This window comes from Acinonyx jubatus, chromosome B3 (genome assembly GCF_027475565.1).
Source record: "Acinonyx jubatus isolate Ajub_Pintada_27869175 chromosome B3, VMU_Ajub_asm_v1.0, whole genome shotgun sequence".
In the NCBI taxonomy this organism is placed as follows: domain Eukaryota; kingdom Metazoa; phylum Chordata; class Mammalia; order Carnivora; family Felidae; genus Acinonyx; species Acinonyx jubatus.
This window is the reverse complement of record NC_069386.1, coordinates 36,375,877-36,393,119: the sequence shown is the minus strand read 5'-3', so window position 1 is coordinate 36,393,119 and position 17,243 is coordinate 36,375,877. Positions and strand designations below refer to the sequence as shown.

The following is a 17,243-nucleotide window of genomic DNA, read 5'->3' as shown; positions in this document are numbered from 1 at the left end:
GCCGTCGGGAAGAAAGTGCCAGTGATCTCCTTTTTCATACTGAGTTGTGAATGTCTGCCACCCATTTAGCCTTCCCTGGAGAGAGAAGAAAGAACATTCCTGGCTTGGTGAGGCTCATAGCCTGGAAAGGCCGTAGGAAAACCCAGGACTCAGGTTTCCCAGCCTAGCGTTTTCCACTGTGGGGATAAGCTGACAGATGGTCTTCCCGCTGTGCACTTTCTCTTCAGTGAAAGGAAAAGGAACACTCCTCAAACGCAGGGCTTCCTGATCAGTACTTTTCCTCCGCCCTGACTCACTTTGCTGCCCACCACCTCCCAGCTTAGGCCCCAGTTCAGGAATGTTTTCCAGGGTCTGATGGCTTCATGTCTCCCACTGCCAGAGGGGTTCCTCCTCCCTTGGAGGGAACAGGATCCACACTGGAAGCCAGAGCAGTGGAGAAAACTAAGCAATGGGTTGATGGGTTCACATATCTGTGTCCCCACCTGGACCAGGAGCCCCTCTCGGTGGCCCCAGCCCTGAGCCCAGTGCTCATCCCTCCCACTCCCATCCTCCCTCCCTCTGCCCCAGATACTTGGCCCCTCTTTCTGTCTTCCAACGGAGTAAGCTCATTCCCGCCCCAGGCCTTTGCACTGGTTCTCTTGCTGCCTGGGATGCTCTGGCTCCACCTGACTCCTTGCCATCAGACCTTTGCTCAAATGTTACTGCTTAAAGAGGTCTCCCCTGACTGCCTTGCTATAAAGTAGAACCCCCTCCCCACCCAGCCTCTCTTATCACAGCACCCTGGGTTATCACACAGCATTTATAGGTATAGGTTATATCACACATATAGGCAGGGATGAATTCCCTACCTATAGCATATCCCTACCTATTGCTACTGCTTTCCCGTTTGTCCGCTTGCTTATTATTCCCTCCCAGCAGAGCTCTTGGCTTCTTGTTCCCTGCTGTATCCCCAGAAACTAGCAAGGTGCTTGGGACATAAAATGTGCTCAGAAGAGGGGGACCTCACCTTACACATGAGCAAACAGAGGCTCAGAGAGAGCACGTGTGCTCCCTGTGGACACGATGCGACGAAACTGTCCAAGTGGAAGAAGGGACCCAGCTTGGCTTGTTTGGGAAGCCTGTGCCTTCAGGGTGGTGATGACTGGGTTCTGCGAGCCACCAGCCAGGCTCCTGCTTCCCCCAGCTTATTTCCTCACTGAAGTCTGGGCCCCGGCTGTGCTGGGGTTTGAACTTCCCACCCACGGCGCTGAGGCAGATGTGGCCAGCGGGAGCTTCCAGCACCGTGTGACGGGACCAGCTGGCCACCCTGGGGATCTGGGTTCTGGGGCTTTCTCTTTGATGCAGACCTTCTCATCCATCTGCTTATCTCTTGAAGCTCTGCTGTCTCCCCCACCAGGCCCACACTGCCTCCCTTCACCTCCCCAGCGAGCCCCACCCTGCCGTGTAGGGCAGAGGCCGCCTCCCTAGAAGTCAGGGAGACCAAGGGGCCTGGCCCCGGGGAAAGGCCAGTCCTTTATGGGAGGGTTGGAAATACAGCTTCTCAGCCCAAATGGAATTTTTGCTCCCTTCTGAAAGCAACGTGATGGCCCAGCCACTGTCCAACGTTTAGGACAAGGTGGGCGTGCTTTACAGGATCAGTGTGTGTGTTTTAACGGATGCACATGTATGGATACACACACGAATCGTACAAAGGCTCTTCGGCGAGGACAAAGCCTTCATTTCAGAAAGGCAGCGCTGCTTACTGAGGACTGCCTGGGGTGGAAACTTGGCCTTGCCGCTTATTAGCTAGGTGACCCTGGGCAGGTCCCCCCATCTCGTATGGTTGTCGAGGGGATTAAATGAGTCAAAATTCCTAAAAGTGCTTAAAGCAGTGGCTGCCACATGGTGAAGATTATATAAGATATATGAATGCTGGCTATTGCAAAATCGGAAAGAAGACAGGAAATGTTTTTCCCCTGCTAAGAGTGCAAACCTTGTGTTGAGGGGCCGTGGATGAGTCAGAAAGAGGAATGGCCTGCAACACCAGGGGCCCTGCTTTGAATCCTAGCCGGCCCCTGACAAGCTGTATGGCTCTGGGAATGTTTCTTCCTCTCTCTGGCCTCAGCTTGCTCATCTGTAAAATGGGGGGCAGTGGTACCAGGGTGGCCGTGACTGTGTGACTATGGGCATGGATGTGCTTTAATGACTGTCCCGCCCTAGACGATGATTGGCCTCACTGTGGGGAGACCAGCGGCTCACGTTACCCAGGTTGAGCTTGGTGCAGTTCCCGTGGGTCACTGGACACTTGTACACGTCTCCCGTCTTCTGGTGGCCGTTGGTTTCCAATGGAGCGCCCACGACCAGCCTGGGAAGGAAGAGAAGACAAGTAAAGACCGACCGTGGAGAAGGTGCTCCTTCCTGGCAAAGGATGGAACCCGGAGGGCAATGCTGAGATGGGCTGGGGAAGGTGAGAGGAAATCCTGGGGGAACAGCCAAGTGCAGACACCCCAACATAGACCTTTGCCTCCCACGGAGAGGGACACTGTGTATTCAGCATGACGTCATGGGATCCGTGACCTAATCCGGGTCCTTGCCAGGATCTAGAGATACAGAGACGAAGACCACACGGGCCCCGTTACAAATGAGATGGAGGTGATCCTCGGGAGAAGAGGTCAGGGCGGACATCGCAGAGGAGACGTGCTGGGGCTGGGTCTTAACAGATGACTATGAGTTTGCCAAATAGTGGGAGGGTGGTAACGGTGGGCATTAGGCACAGGAATGACGATTTTGGAGCCAAGGAGTCTTGACCATTTGTCAAGGCTACCCTCCCCAGGTAATGCGACCCATTCCTCACTTTATCTGACAGTCTTTCAGCTGGTGACCCAGGGGCTGGGGCATGGTGTATATTGGTCATTCATGGCTGCCCCGTGAGTCACTAACGTTTTGCTCAGGGTGGGCGAGGCAGCCAGTGGGGCCAAAGGGTGGCCAGGGGCAGCCACCCAGCTGGGGCCTCTGCCTTGAGCCTATGCCTTTGTGACCTTATATGGAAAGAGGGTCTTGGCAGGTTTGTTTTTTTTTTTTAAGTTTTATCTTCTTTTTTTTTTTTAATGTTTATTTATTTTTGAGAGAGAGAGAGAGAGAGAGAGCGAGAGCAAGGGAGGGGCAGAGAGAGAGGGAGACACAGAATCCAAATCAGGCTCCAGGCTCCGAGCTGTCAGCACAGCTGCCACCACCTCCCCTGAAGGCCAGGGACAGTCCCCCTGGACAGCCCTGAGGCCCTATCCTTACAGCCCCCCCTCCCCGTGCCTCATCTCTAACTCACCAGAGAGCAGCAGCATGGGGGGCAGCCCAGAGTGGCCCTGGGAGGCAGCCGGACCCCCACTGCCGACATAAGACACAGCCCTGAAAGCAGGCGTGGTTTCCCTTCACCTGCTCACCCTGTCAGTGCCGCCTGCCCACCTCTGGTGCATCTGGAACCCTCTAGGCCCCCAGTCCTGTTCTCAGCCAGCAGCCGCCGCCTCTGCTCGGGCCTGAGCGCTAATAGTGACTCAAGAACGAAGCCCTCAGAGGGACAGCTGACGTGCCACAGCTCACACAGCCCTAGAGGTCTCCCAGACCCCGAGGCACAGGCAATAGACATCTGTGGAGCTCGGGGCCCAGGGGTAGATGAGACACTGGCACAAGGAGACGGTTCTGGACCCCTGCTGTCCCAGCAGCTCCCCACTCCTGGCAACGCTGCCCAAAGAAGCAATCGTGTCTTCTGACTTACGCTGGCTGAGAGGGGACAGGCCTAGAGGTTCAGGCTCCCCAGGACTCCAGAGGCTTCCAGGGATCAGATTACCTCCCCACCCTGCCCGGCTCCTGCCCACTTCTTGCCACCATCGGGGAAGAGAGCGAGGTCTGAAGTGGGGGTTAACTGAGCTCTGTTTGAAATTAGAGTTTATGAAATAAGAGCTGAAGTTTCTCCCCTGGGAACCAGATAATGACAGATTCTAAATATATCTGCTTATTAAGCATGCCTATTTTTGACCAGCAGGAATTAATTGGACTCATAAAATCTGTTTGTCTAGACGACGTGATTTTTGGCTACTTAATTCTGTGAGTGATTGTGTGGTCAAGGCTGTTCCATTCTTTCCAGCAAGGCAGGGGACTGGAGAGAGAGAGGAAGAGAGAGAGAGAGAGGAGAGACAGAGAGAGACAAAGAGAGAGTGGGGGAGGGAGGGGCAGACACAGAGGGATGGAGGGAGGGAGGGAGCTATCAGTACGTGGAGCTTGGGCTCCAGGCTTGCTTTTCTGGCTGCTCGAGTTTTCAAGGACAAATATGTGACCAAGTCATCCAGAGGAATGTTGTGACCACGTCTTCCCAGAGGAAAGCCCTGACCACTGCCTGATGGTGAATGCTTTCTGGAAAGAGTGCCTTTGAGGAACACCTTGTAGGGTGCCTCTGGGAGAACCATGCGCAGCAGGTTCTAGATCAGACAAACCATGGCCATCTGCTAGAAATCTCCAAGTGTCTTCCAGAAAACACCCCAGCAGCCTGACAAGCAGACTTCTCGCCACTCTGCCCATTTTATGCAGTAGAACTTTGAGGCCTCATTGGCCTGCTTGGTGGGGCCCCCAAACACAGGAAAACCCTTCGGACTGAGATTTTAGGAGCCAGGTCTTCCTCCTGGTTTGGCCCCCAGCTTGCTGGGTGGCCTTTAGAAGTCATTGAACTTTCCAGATCTTGGTTTCCTTGGCCATGACGTGGGGCTAACCACCCCTGTACTGTCCCCAGATGCAGGAGCTGAAGCCCCAGGAGGGACCTGACCCAGCCCCCACAGTTTGAATGTGGCAGAGCTGGGACCAGTCCTCCTGGGACAGCTTTCTCTGTGTTGCCCCAAATATTTCCTCGCCGTGAAGTGAGGGCCTCGGTCAGCCCTCTTCACCACTCTTGAGTCTTGGCATTACGTAGGCCTGTCGGGCTTGAGGTTTTGAGGATATGATTCAATCTCACTGCGAGGGGGTAACTGCCCAAGCCCGGGGAAAATGTTTGCGTCACCGCCGAGACCAGACAAATTGCTCCTGGGGTCTGGCAGCCCTGACCATCCCCTGTGGCCTCAGCCTTATATAGCCATATGCGGCCTCAGGGCCTGTCGTGCCTCCAGGGGCAGGACACCAATCTCTCCGGTGTGGGCACCAGACGGCAAAGCAAACCCCAAAGGTCATGGCGAGCATCGGGCCCCTTCCATGGGCCATGTGCTGTGACTCACTGGCTGTGGGCACCCGGCATTCTTCCGGGAGCAGAGCTGCTGTGGATGGGGGAACTGGCGGCAGGCTTCAGCCATAGCCCTGTGGGACCCCTCCCTGGAGGCTGCCCTCTATAGAAGCAGGGCCTTGCCAAGGGAGGAGGCCCACCCGGAAGATGGCCACCTAAGGAAGAAAGGTGTGGCCCCACTGAGTGTGGGGCTCCTCGGCTCCCAGCAGGTCACAGGCTAAGAGAAGGGACCTTGGCTCACCAACAGGGTCCCATGGGAACTCATCCTGACCTCTGTTATCCTTGGTTTCATCCTTCAGGGCAATTTTAGTCTCTGAACCTTTTATTTCTTTTAATCTTTATTTATTTTTGAGAGAGAGAGAGAGAGAGAGAGAGAGAGAGAGTGAGCGAGCGAGCACGAGCGGGGGAGGAGCAGAGAGAGAGGGAGACACAGAATCCGAAACAGGCTCCAGGCTCCGAGCTGTCAGCACAGAGCCCGACGCGGGGCTAGAACTCACGATCTGCGAGTTCATGACCTGAGCTGAAGTCGGACGCTCAACCAACTGAGCCACCCAGGCGCCCCAAGTCTCTGAACCTTTTAAAATGTACGCTTCTGGGGCGCCTGGGTGGCTCAGTCCGTTAAGAGTCCGACTCTTGATTTTGGCTTCACAGTTCGTGAGATTGAGCCCTGCATGGGGCTCTGTGCCAACAGCGTGGGGATTGTGATTCTTTCTCTCCCTCTCTCTCTCTGCTCCTCCCCTGCTCTCTCTTTCAAAATAAATAAATACACTTTAAAAAATAAACAAGTAAAACGCACGCTCCTATCAGAAGAAAGGTAACACATACCTCCAATGTGTGTAAATTTATATGTAAATTATACCAGAGTGACACTGTCAGTCTGTATATGAAATACCAGTAACCTTTTTTTTTTTTCAGATAAAATATAAACTTAAACAGAACTTGAATCATTTTGTTTCTGTGCCCAAGTATACTGTCCTACACATCCCACCCTGGAGACCATCCCTTTAAGATACAGCAAAATTCCCACCTACTCCAAGAAGCCCTCCCTGATTACGCCCCACCCCCAGGCTTTCCCACATGACCTAACATGTAATCCCTGCTGCCTGCCATGGTCGGTGTTTTAGTGTCATAACTCCTTGAGGGCTGAGACGTCCTCATCTGCCTTGCTACACTAGCATTGGGTGGTCTGGAAGGCCCTCGGTAAAGAGGTACCTATTACCTGACCTGACCTTCTGGTTGACAGTCCATGGCAGCAGGAGCAGCTCTGGGGGCTTTCGGCTTTGCCTCATACCTAAGAGGAGTCCCAAATTCAGTGCCTGGAAAAAGGGTTACTGAGAAATCGAGTAGTGTCTACGCACAGAAGTCCAAAGGAGTGACCCAGCTTCCAGGTAGACTCAACGTTGCTTGCTTCCCTGGTTCCCATGTCTCTCTTCCCACAGTCCTCACTCTTGTGAGGTTCTAGGGACTGAGCACATACCTCAGGCTGGGCCAGTTTTAGCCTCTGGCTGCAGTGATTGAGTCAGGGTCACCCCAGTCAGAGTGAGTTTCAGGACTTTCTTTTGGACCAAAGGGTTCCTTTTCTCTGGATGCCATAGTATGTAAGGACAAACCCTGGAATTCCTGGCAGTCACCTGGTGGCAATGAGAGGTGTGAGCTGATGCATGGAGAGGGGGAGGCCTGACAGAAGGAACAAGAGAAAGAGCCCAAGTCCTGATGATACCGTGAAACCCTGGATCAAACTCTACCTGAAGCCAGAACTGCTGCTGGGCTTTTCAGATATATAAGCAGTACCTACTTTTTACTGTATAAGCCTCTTTGGGGTGAGGTTTCAGGTATTTGTAACCACAGACATCTAACTAGAGTAAGGCCAAAAAACCCCCACATAGTTAAAATTACCCTTAGAAATTCCATATATTACCATGCTATAAGAGGAACCTGACATCCAAGACCAAGAAGACAGGAGCAGATTCATATCCCTGAGCTCATGCTCCATCTGGGGCATATATTTACTTTGTCGTGCATGGCAGGTGGATCCTCAGACACCATGTATAATATTTCTCTCTCGTTGTTTAACCAAATGCATAAAACCGTCCCCTGACCCAGCCTTGTGGGAACAGAAATCCTTTTGTTCTATGTGCATCGCACTTACAACAGCTACTTGGACAGGGAGCTCTGCACTCCAGGTGTTTCTGGTTGCCTGGTAACAGGCCTCGCAGGCCGTCAGAGCTGGGAGGAAACCGGGCTTGGGTCAGCCTCATGATGGACCAGTGAGTCACCGGAAGCCAGAGCAGGGTAATGCTATGTCTGAGGCCTCAGAGCAGACAGTGGCAGCACCGGCATCCTGATTCTCAGGGCAATGGTCCCCCAAAGCATGGGGTGGGGGGAGGGCTCTAGGGGGGTCTGGGAAGGCAGATGTGAACAGTTTAGCCCTCCAGCAGCAGATAGGGTAAGCAAAGCCATGGGCACAAATGGGCCAGATGCTTGGGGAAGAAAAGAGGAAACTTCCAATGGATGGGCCTGCCCTTGGAGGCGATCCTGAGCCCAGAGGCCAGCACAGACTGCTGAGGAAAGACAAGAAGTGGGTTTCAACCCCTTTCTGAGAAGCCTTCTGCTCCTCTCTGCAAGACCTGGCTCTCGAGTCCTAAGAAATCCTATCATGACTCATTGTTTTTTTCATTTTAAGGAGACCCTTTTTAAAAAAAAATTGTTTAAATGTTTATTCATTTTTTTGAGAGAGAGAGAGAGAGAGAGACAGAGCATGAGTGCGGAGGGGCAGAGAGAGAAGGAGACACAGAATCTGAAGCAGGCTCCAGGCTCTGAGCTGTCAGCACAGAGTCTGATGTGGGGCTCGAACTCACATACGTGAGATTGTGACCTGAGCCGAAGTCGGACGCTCAACCGACTGAGCCACCCAGGAGCCCCTAATGGGTGGCTTTTGATGCAATTAAGTTGCCCTTGATTTTGATCACCGGGACAGCTTTGAGTCTGGAAGGGCAGTTACTATCTGAGGCTCAGAAGGTGATGTGAGAAGCCTGTGGAGAGATGTTGGGACTCCAAGTCCAGTGCTCTTTCCACCATTGTGAGAGAGGGGCCAGTTCAGATGGCCCAGCACGGAGAGGGGCTGCCCTCCTGGAGCCAGCTGGGCCTGTCCCCCAGGGGCCTCCTCTCTTCCTCTCCCACCCTAGTCCCTCCCTCACCTGTTCCTGTCTCCTGGCCCCCCTCCTCCGCTCAAACCCACCCAGGCCCTTTGTTCCGTTTCTTTCCTGGCTTCATTTTCCTTTCCTGAAATCAGATAGGGGCATCAGAGAGGGGGGTCCACTTGAGCAGCAGAGAGCTGGAGGGAACAAAGGAGAGACTATTCCTTTGGTGAGGTTTTTCCTCTCCCTCTCTCTGCATGGAAAATGTAATCTTCTCCAGCCAGCGTGAATATGGTGGCTAATGTGTTCAAGATGGGGCTGGGGAAGGGCCGAGTGCTGGGGGTGGGGGCCCTGGGGCTGCACTGGCAGGGGGCAGGGTGTGGAGGAGGACCCCACCTGGGACCTGCTGGAGGTGCTGAAGGGGAGGTGTTGGCACCGCAGGGCTTCCTGGTTTGGCTGGAGGGGCTCGTGGTTCCCTGTGGCTCAGACGCCTGGCAAGGCCTGGACTCCCGGGGCCCAGGAAGATGAAGCCCCCTCTGTTGGCCAGCACATCCCTTACTCTCCCTGCCTCTGTACAAGCCTCGTCAGAGGCGTGTATTAAAAACAAACACTTGTACTGTGACGATCAATTTTATGTGTCAACTTGACTGAGCCATGGGGTGTCCCGATATTCGGTCGGATGTTATTCCAGGTATATCTGTGAGGGTGTTTGGAGAGGAGATGAACACTTAAATCTGAAGACTGAGTAGACTGTCCTCCCTAACGTAGGCGGGCCTCGTTAAAGCAGTTGAAGGCCTGAATACAACGAAAGGGCAGACACTAGCCCGAATAACAGAGACTCCTTCCTGACTGCCTTAGAACTGGGACATTGGCTTTTTCTTACTTTTGGACTCTAATTAAAACAGCAGCTTTCCTAGGTCTCTAGCCAGTGGGCCTTCGTACTGGAGCTACAATATCAGCACCTCTGAGTCTCCGGTTTGCTGATGTACCGATCTGATGTGCAGATCACAGGACTTGCCAGGCTCCAGAATCATGTGAACCAACTCCTTATAATAAATCTCTTTACATATACATATATATGTATATGTATGTGTATGCATATGAATGTGTGTATATGTATATGCGTGTGTGTATATATGCATGTGTGTATATATGTACATGTATGCATGTATATGTGTATGCATATGTGTGTATGTGCATATATGTATATGTGTATTATGCACATGTGTATATATGCATGTATATGTGTGTATATATGTATGCATGCATACACGTATATGTATATGTACGCATATGTGTGCATATATGTATATGTGTAGGTGTGTATATATGTAGATGCACGTATGTATACATGGATACGTGTGTATATATGTACATGTATGCATGTATATGTATGTGTATGTGTATGCATATACGCATGTGTGCATATAGGTATATGTGTATATGTGCATGTATATGTGTATATGTGTACATATATGTGTATATGTATATTTATGATATATGCATGTATACATATATGTATATATGGTGCATGTGCATATATGTATGTGCCTGTATGTATGTGTGTATATGTGTGTCTGTGTGTACATGTATGTATATATATATATGTATACACACATATACATACACATCCTATTGGTTCTGTTTCTCTAGAGAAATGTATTTCTCCTAATACATTTACATAGTGCTTGGTATGTTCTAAGGGTTTTACACATATTATTTGTGTAAAATAATGATCCATGCCCTCATTCATTCACTGAGTCATAAGCATTTCTTGAGTTCCTGCTAATGGCCAAGCACTAGGGCCACCATGATGAACGTGATGTCATCCTGCCTTCAGGAGGTCTCCAGAGGAGCCTACCGGATGAGACAGGCAGGCTAACAGGCCATTACAACACAGTAGTAGTTTCAAAGTGGTTCCCAGACCACAGCATCAGCCTCTGCTGGAGCGGGTTAGAAACGCAACATCTTGGGCCTCACCCCAGACCTACAGAATCAGACACTAAAGGGGGCCCAGCATCCGTGTATTAACAAGCCTTCCAGGGGGGAGCCTGGGTGGCTCAGTCGGTTAAGTGGCCGACTTCAGCTCAGGTCATGATCTCGCGGTCCGTGAGTTCGAGCCCTGCGTCAGGCTCTGTGCTGACAGCTCAGAGCCTGGAGCCTGTTTCAGATTCTGTGTCTCCCTCTCTCTGACCCTCCCCCATTCATGCTCTGTCTCTCTCTGTCTCAAAAATAAATAAACGTTTAAAAAAAAAAATTAACAAGCCTTCCAGGAGCTACTGATGCATGCTTAAGTTTGAGAAGCATCATAATGCATAGGGTGATCTGCAGCCCTAACTGGGCTCACACCCCAAATGCATTCCAGTAAAATCCACCCACTTCACTGTTCCTGTCGATGCTCTGTATTAGTTCACTGCCCCTCACCTGCCTGTCCCCACTTTTACCAGGGTGGCTCTGAAAGCTGCACGGCCGGGTCCGTCACTTAGGGCTCCTCTCCAATGTCATCACCCTCAACGGGCCTTTCCTGGCCACCTGCCACTCCTGTGTCACCACCCTGCCTTAGCTTCTCATAGCATTTCCTCCTCCCTGAAGGTGCCTTCTTTTTTTCCTGGTCATCATCCTTACCTCCCAGTAGCACGTGAGCTGAAAGGGGTTGAGGACCTCATTGGTCAGGCTTGCATCTCTAGATACACCAGCACCCACAAGAGTGCCTGGCATGGAGTAGCGCCCCCAAATACAGTTGTCAGATGAATCAGCCAGTCAGATGGCTCAGTGGGATGACTGTAATCCCGTAGCCTGCCATTTGGGGCCACTGACTACAGGCCCTCTTTGGACACCTGTTAATCCAGCCGGGAGAGTGGAACAAGCTCTATTAGGGGAGCCAACACCCGAGACAAGGCTATTAACTGTGTTGGGCCTCAGTGTTCTCATCTACCAAATGGGATGGACCATACCTGGGCTACTAGTATTTCAAGGGTGGTGGGTCCCAGACCTTGCTGGTCATCAGAGTAATTGGTGGGTTACTGGTGCAGGTTCCTGGGCCTCACCTCCAGAAGGTTCTAATTCAACCAGTTGGGGACAGGGCCCGGGAATCTATTTTTAGAAGCTCCCAGATGTGCAGGAAGGATTGGGAGCACTTGTGTAAAAGATCTGTCGAGGAAGCCAGAGAGGAGGCCCCATGGATATGTGAAAAAGCACATGTGTCCCAGGAATTTTTATTATGTCTTGGGATCATGACCACAGCAATCTTCCTGGCTGTCCGGGAATGGTCCAAGAATGGTTGTTTGTTTGTTTGTTTGTTTGTTTGTTTGTTTTTAATTCGCTTTCTTTTGGTCATAAGAAAACGCGTAAGAGATACCTACTTTAACACACAAGTAATTCATGCTTGTTGTCTGATGCTCACAGCACAGAACTGTGCAAAGTAGAACAGGCAAGGCCTCCCCCTTCTTCCTCACCCAGCCCTCTGCAGATAACTATCAGTAGCAACAGGGGTGCAGAAAACCTTCCAGGCATTTATGTAGTGAATTTGAAAAATGGAACATTCTACATACATGATTCTGTAGTGGGGTTTTTTTCACTTAATTGTTTTAGACTCAAACACATTTCCATGTCAGTATGTTCACTGCCACACTTAGACCTGGTCCCTCGGCCCCTGCCCTGGCTCCTGCTCTGACCCTTCTCTGACTACACCCCCTCCTATGGGGTGAGGAGTCCCAGGGGTCAAAGGGACAGACCACGTCCTACCCAGTCTGGGTACCAGGACTCTGAAATCTCTTGCCCAAACAGCTCAGGACAGACCTCTTCCATGGATCTTCCTTTATTTCCTTTTTAAAGTTTATTTATTTAATATTTTTTGATAGGGTGAGAGAGAGCGCAGGACGGGGAGGGGCAGAGAGGGGGAGAGACAGAATCCCACACGGGGCTCGAATTCATGAACCGTGAGATCATGACCCGAGCGGAGATCGAGAGTCTGACACTTAACGGATGGAGCCATCCAGTTGTGCCTGGATCTGTCTTTCTGATGGTGGACCCCACCACCAGTGGGGCTAGCCAAGGAGTGGCCGCTCACTGGGGGTGCGCAGAGAGCTTGGATGTGTAGCCGGGGGTGTTCACATGTGCCAGGTCTCTCAATTAACAAGAGAGAGCTGGAGGCGGGAAGAAAAGATGGTGGGCCATGGACCAGAGCCTCCATGGCTTTCTGGACCCAGGTTCCTCAGATGTTAGGGGTGGGTCTGGACAATAAAGTTCTGCCTCATCTTTATACTGGTGCCACGGTCTACATCTTTATACAGTGTTCCACTCTTCTTTTCAGTCATTTCTTGTACTGACAGATCCCTTTTCCTAGTGATAGACGTCCAGGTGCTTTAGGGGCGCCGAGGTGGCTCCGTTGGTTGAGCATCCGACCTCGGCTCAGGTCACGATCTCACAGTTCATGAGTTCGAGCCCCGCATCGGGCTCTCTGCTGCCAGTGCAGAACCCACTTCGGATCCTCTGTCCCCGCCTCTCTCTGCCTCTCTCCCGCTCACGCTCTCTCTCTCAAAAATAAATAAACATTAAAAAAAAAAAAAAAAAAGATGTTCAGGTGCTTTAACAAAATGTTCCCCCTGAACAGCTTTTCATCAATACTAATGAATAGGCCTCTGTGCACAAGTAGTCACGCGTAGCGATACAAACGGTAGGTACAAAGCCCATGCTTGTTACGAGGCAGGCAGGCCCTGGAGCCGGCCCTCGTCGCCTTGGGCACAGAGCCTGCTGACAAGCATCGTCACAGACGTTGACTCCACAAGCTTGGCTTTCTGCTTTGTTCCTGGAAACTTCTGGGTCCACCTCAGCTTACATCCAATCAGCATTTTTTTCCTACGTTGCAGAGGAGGGAAGACTGAGGGAAGGTCACCGCAAAGGACAATCTCAACCCACCGGAAGGGAAAATGAGAACCTGACCCACTGACTGTGAAGGGCAGGGTGGCTGGCATGTGCCAGTCAGCTCAGTGCCCCTCCCCTTCATACACCCGGATCCCAGTCTCATGGGGTCACTTGCCCCATTTTTCACCAGACCTGGAAGTTTCCTTCCTGCCTCTCTGTGTGCAGTCCCCTAAGTCCAAACTCTTGAGCCTTCCCCATTCCATCCACTCTTCGGTGCCTCTTCTTCCAGGATGCCCTCCTTGATCTCTCAGCTGAAAGCACTCTCTGAATTCCCATGAAGTTTTGTTTGTACCCATCTTGTTGGTCTTTTTTTCTCTCCTTTAGATAATTTGTCTCTAGATAGCAGAGAGAGAGAGAGAGAGAGACTCCTGATCATCTTTAAATCTCCCCCTTCAGTGCTGGTCAAAGTACCTTGAATATGGTCTAGGCTTAATGACTGTTTGTTGAGTGAATATGCAACGGGCAGCTGGAGGACCCTGCTCATTTTGCAAAGACAGCTTCGCTCTGCTTCTCAGGGTGTAGCTAGGAGCTGAGTTCTTCGGGGCCTCGTCTGCAGAGGGGCCACCAACTTTGGAATACCCTTGGCTTGGTGCTCCCCGGGAAGGTGTGGTCTGGTCTCAGCACACAGTGTGAAGAACCGCCCCCCGCCCTTCTCTTTTCAAAATGTCCCATGAACTTGCTTGTTTTTCCAAGTCATGCTCGGAGTTCCTCCCTGTCCCCAGGTTTCTAACAGCTCTTTCCTCTGAAAATGAAACACAAACACACCAATGGTCTGGGCAGATGTCCCTCAGGAGAATGTATAGTTTCAATGTCCTGGCAGGTGCTAGTCTGACAGCTCCTCGGTGATTACTTGGTAGCAAGGAAAGCGGCCTTGGAAGGAAATGCCTATTCTCTCCCCGGGGCTGGCCCGGTCCCTCAGGTTTACGGTCAGGATGGTGATGTTCAAAACGTGACTAGCACACACACCCAGCAGCTCACTGCGCTGTTCCCAGGGCCCCGGGAGGCAAGTGGACAAGAGCAGTTATCCCCATTTGGCTGAAGGAGACAGCAAGGCCCAGAGAACGTCAGACTCTCTGGGCGGAGTTTGAGGCACAGCTGGAATGTTCGTTATTCCTACAGTGTGCGCCGCTCGCTCCACCAGCCCTGTGCACCCAGGTAAGGGAGAAGACGGGGGCAGAGGCAGAACAACAGAGGCTGCTTATCAGTTTGGGGCCTGTTGACATGTTTATGGTTCATTCCCATCTACTCCCAGATGGGCTGAGCGACCTGCGGCATGCCACCTGCCCTCTCTGCGCCTGTGTCCTCACCTGTGAAATGAGAGCTTGAGCAAATTCAGTTCAGAGAGTCAGACTTTCTATGAGTGGGACACCGAGGACTGAAAACTGAATGAAGCACAGTCCACACCCTGTGTGGAGTCCACACCCTTCATTTGGTTTCAGTGTGGAGGACAGTGCTACGAGCGGGGCCCCAGGTGTGGGTGTGGGGGGGGGGGCACAGAGGACACCTGCTCAGCCAGCTGGGAAGTCTTCCTGAAGCAGGCAACTCCTAGATGGAGACCTGCATGGTGGATAGGTGTCACCCAGGTGAAGAGGGACTGGGGCCCACGGGGAGGAATGATGGTCCTGAAGGTGCCAGGCTTACGTGCGTGATTCTAATGCACCTGCTGTGGCAAAGGCTTCCATGGGCCAGGGATGGACCCAGAGAGACAGACAAGTCTCTGCCTTCACAGAGCTGGGGGTGGGGTCATCCTCACCTGGGCTCACTCCATTCATCCCCCTTCTTCCTCCCCACTTACGTCTCCCCGACACTCCAAATCCCCACCTTGTCCCCTCGGCTTGTGCAGAGAACTCTACCTAAAGTAGCCCGAAGTGTAGACAGATGGTTAGATGTCTACATGCTTGATGTCCATCGCATATCCCCCCCCGATCAGATTAATTCCCCTGCACCCCTGCCCCACTTTCCAGGGTCTCTAAATTCCTGCCACTGGTCACCCCCTTGGGTTTAGGCACTGAAGGTCACTCTAAAAGTAAGCCTGGAAAGGAACTAACCTATGAATCCATGAGAACTCACAAAGCCCTTAAATCAGTGGCTCCAGAACCTGGCTGGGAATCAGGCTTCTCTGGGGATGTTTAGAAGTACCTCCAGAGATTCTGATTTTGCAAGTCTTGGACTGGGCTAAGGAATCTGTATACTTTTTACATCTTTCACAGGCAATTCCGTCCTGCCAGCTTTAGGAACCTCTAGATTGTATTATTAGGTGATCACCAGGTTTTGAAATAATGGAAAGCAGGCCACATAGGAATTGGGGGCAGGATGCCCAGTCAAGAAACAGTTAACAAACAGGGCACCTGGGTGGCTCAGTCCGTGAAGCGGCCGACTTCGGCTCAGGTCACGATCTCACGGTTCGTGAGTTGGAGCCCCATGTCGGGCTCTGTGCTGACAGCTCAGAGCCTGGAGCCTGCTTCGGATTCAGTGTCTCCTCTCTCTCTCTGCCCCTCCCCTGCTCACGCTATCTGTCTCTCAAAACTGAATAAACGTTAAAAAAAAAAAAAGAAAGAAACAGTTAACAAGCGCTACTTAACAAACATCAACTTTCAGAGCACTTCGTATGAACAAGCAAGTAACTAACAAATGCATAAATGAATGTTTGGGGGGGCACTTTATTACGTGCCAGGCACTTCCTCCAACATTAACATTAATCCTCTGACATCAGTCCTCATAGCAGCCTTGTGAGAGAGACAACAGTCCCGTTTTAAAGCTGAGGAAACTGATACACAGAAGCCAGGTGACTCACCCACGTCACTCAGCTGGCTGAGGGGCAACTCCTTGGCCTCATTCTCCCCATCTCTGGGCAGAAGAGGGCAGGGAGCCCTGAGTTGCATCAGCGAATTATTGGCTAGGCAGAATCCTTCGAAGTACTTTCTTTCTGGTTCGAAGTTCAGATTTATTTCCCTCCTCTCCCCTCTGGATCGTGAGTAATGACTCTTCTTACAACACTATTATTTGAGAGGCCGGAAAGGAGCAAAGAGTCTGTAGACTCACTTGAACCACTGGAGGGTAGAGTCTGACATTACATTTTTGGAACCATCCTCCCCCCTGGGTTTCAACATCCTTGGCTCAGTGGTTGGGGAGAAGCAGAGAGGACAGTGCAGAGAAGAGGCGTTGCCAAGTGAGGCGTTTGGCGTTGGGCCAGACCGCCATCCACCATCCACCTGCTGCCTCCCCTGCAGGGGGCACCTCTCCCATACCTCAGCCTTTCATCAGCCTCTCCCATGGGGGGCCACTGTCCCCAGGCCCTTTACCACCAGAATGTCCAGCTTAGGGCTGCCCTGAGATTTAGCCTGGATCACAGCCTGACTTCTAGAACCATTCTTCCCTTTCTCCTTCTATGGGTCTGTGCCAAGCAATGATGAATCAAAGGCGAGCCCCATCCTTGGGGGCCCACGGCTCCCTTTCCCTCATTACTCATCTTCCCTCTCTATTTATTTCATGTCCCCCTCTCCTTTACTATTTCTCTTAAAAAAATTTTTTTTAAACATTTATTCATGTTTGAGTGAGAGAGAGATAGCACATGAGCAGGGGAGGAGAGAGAGGGGGAGACACAGAATAGGAAGCAGGCTCCAGGCTCTGAGCTGTCAGCACAGAGCCCAACATGGGGCTCGAACCCATGAACCGCGAGATCATGACCTATGCCGAAGTCAGACGCTTAACCGACTGAGCCCCCCAGGCACCCCTCCTTTGCTATTTCTTTTCATTGGTTCTTTCTACAACTTTCCACGTCTGTCTTATCGGCTCAGGGTGACTCATCACAGCTAAACCAGGAAGAAATGATTCAAGAGGGACAGTGGAAGGATTTAGGGATTCCACAGAAAGCAACAGCAACCTTGTCAAGATGGTCTCTGGTCAATGACAAGCCTTTGCCATCGGCCGTGTGTGCCTGAGGGTTG

General features: G+C 51.6%; 1 protein-coding gene across 1 annotated transcript in view; it reads right to left on the bottom strand.

The window, feature by feature from the left end:
* The window catches only part of ITGA11 (integrin subunit alpha 11), a 126,076-nt gene that overhangs the window by 60,127 nt on the left and 48,706 nt on the right, over window positions 1-17,243 (bottom strand). The window contains exon 3 of the mRNA XM_027067624.2: window positions 2,244-2,344. Within this exon, the coding sequence (XP_026923425.1) occupies window positions 2,244-2,344 (101 nt within the window). The remainder of the gene's footprint in view (window positions 1-2,243; window positions 2,345-17,243) is intronic.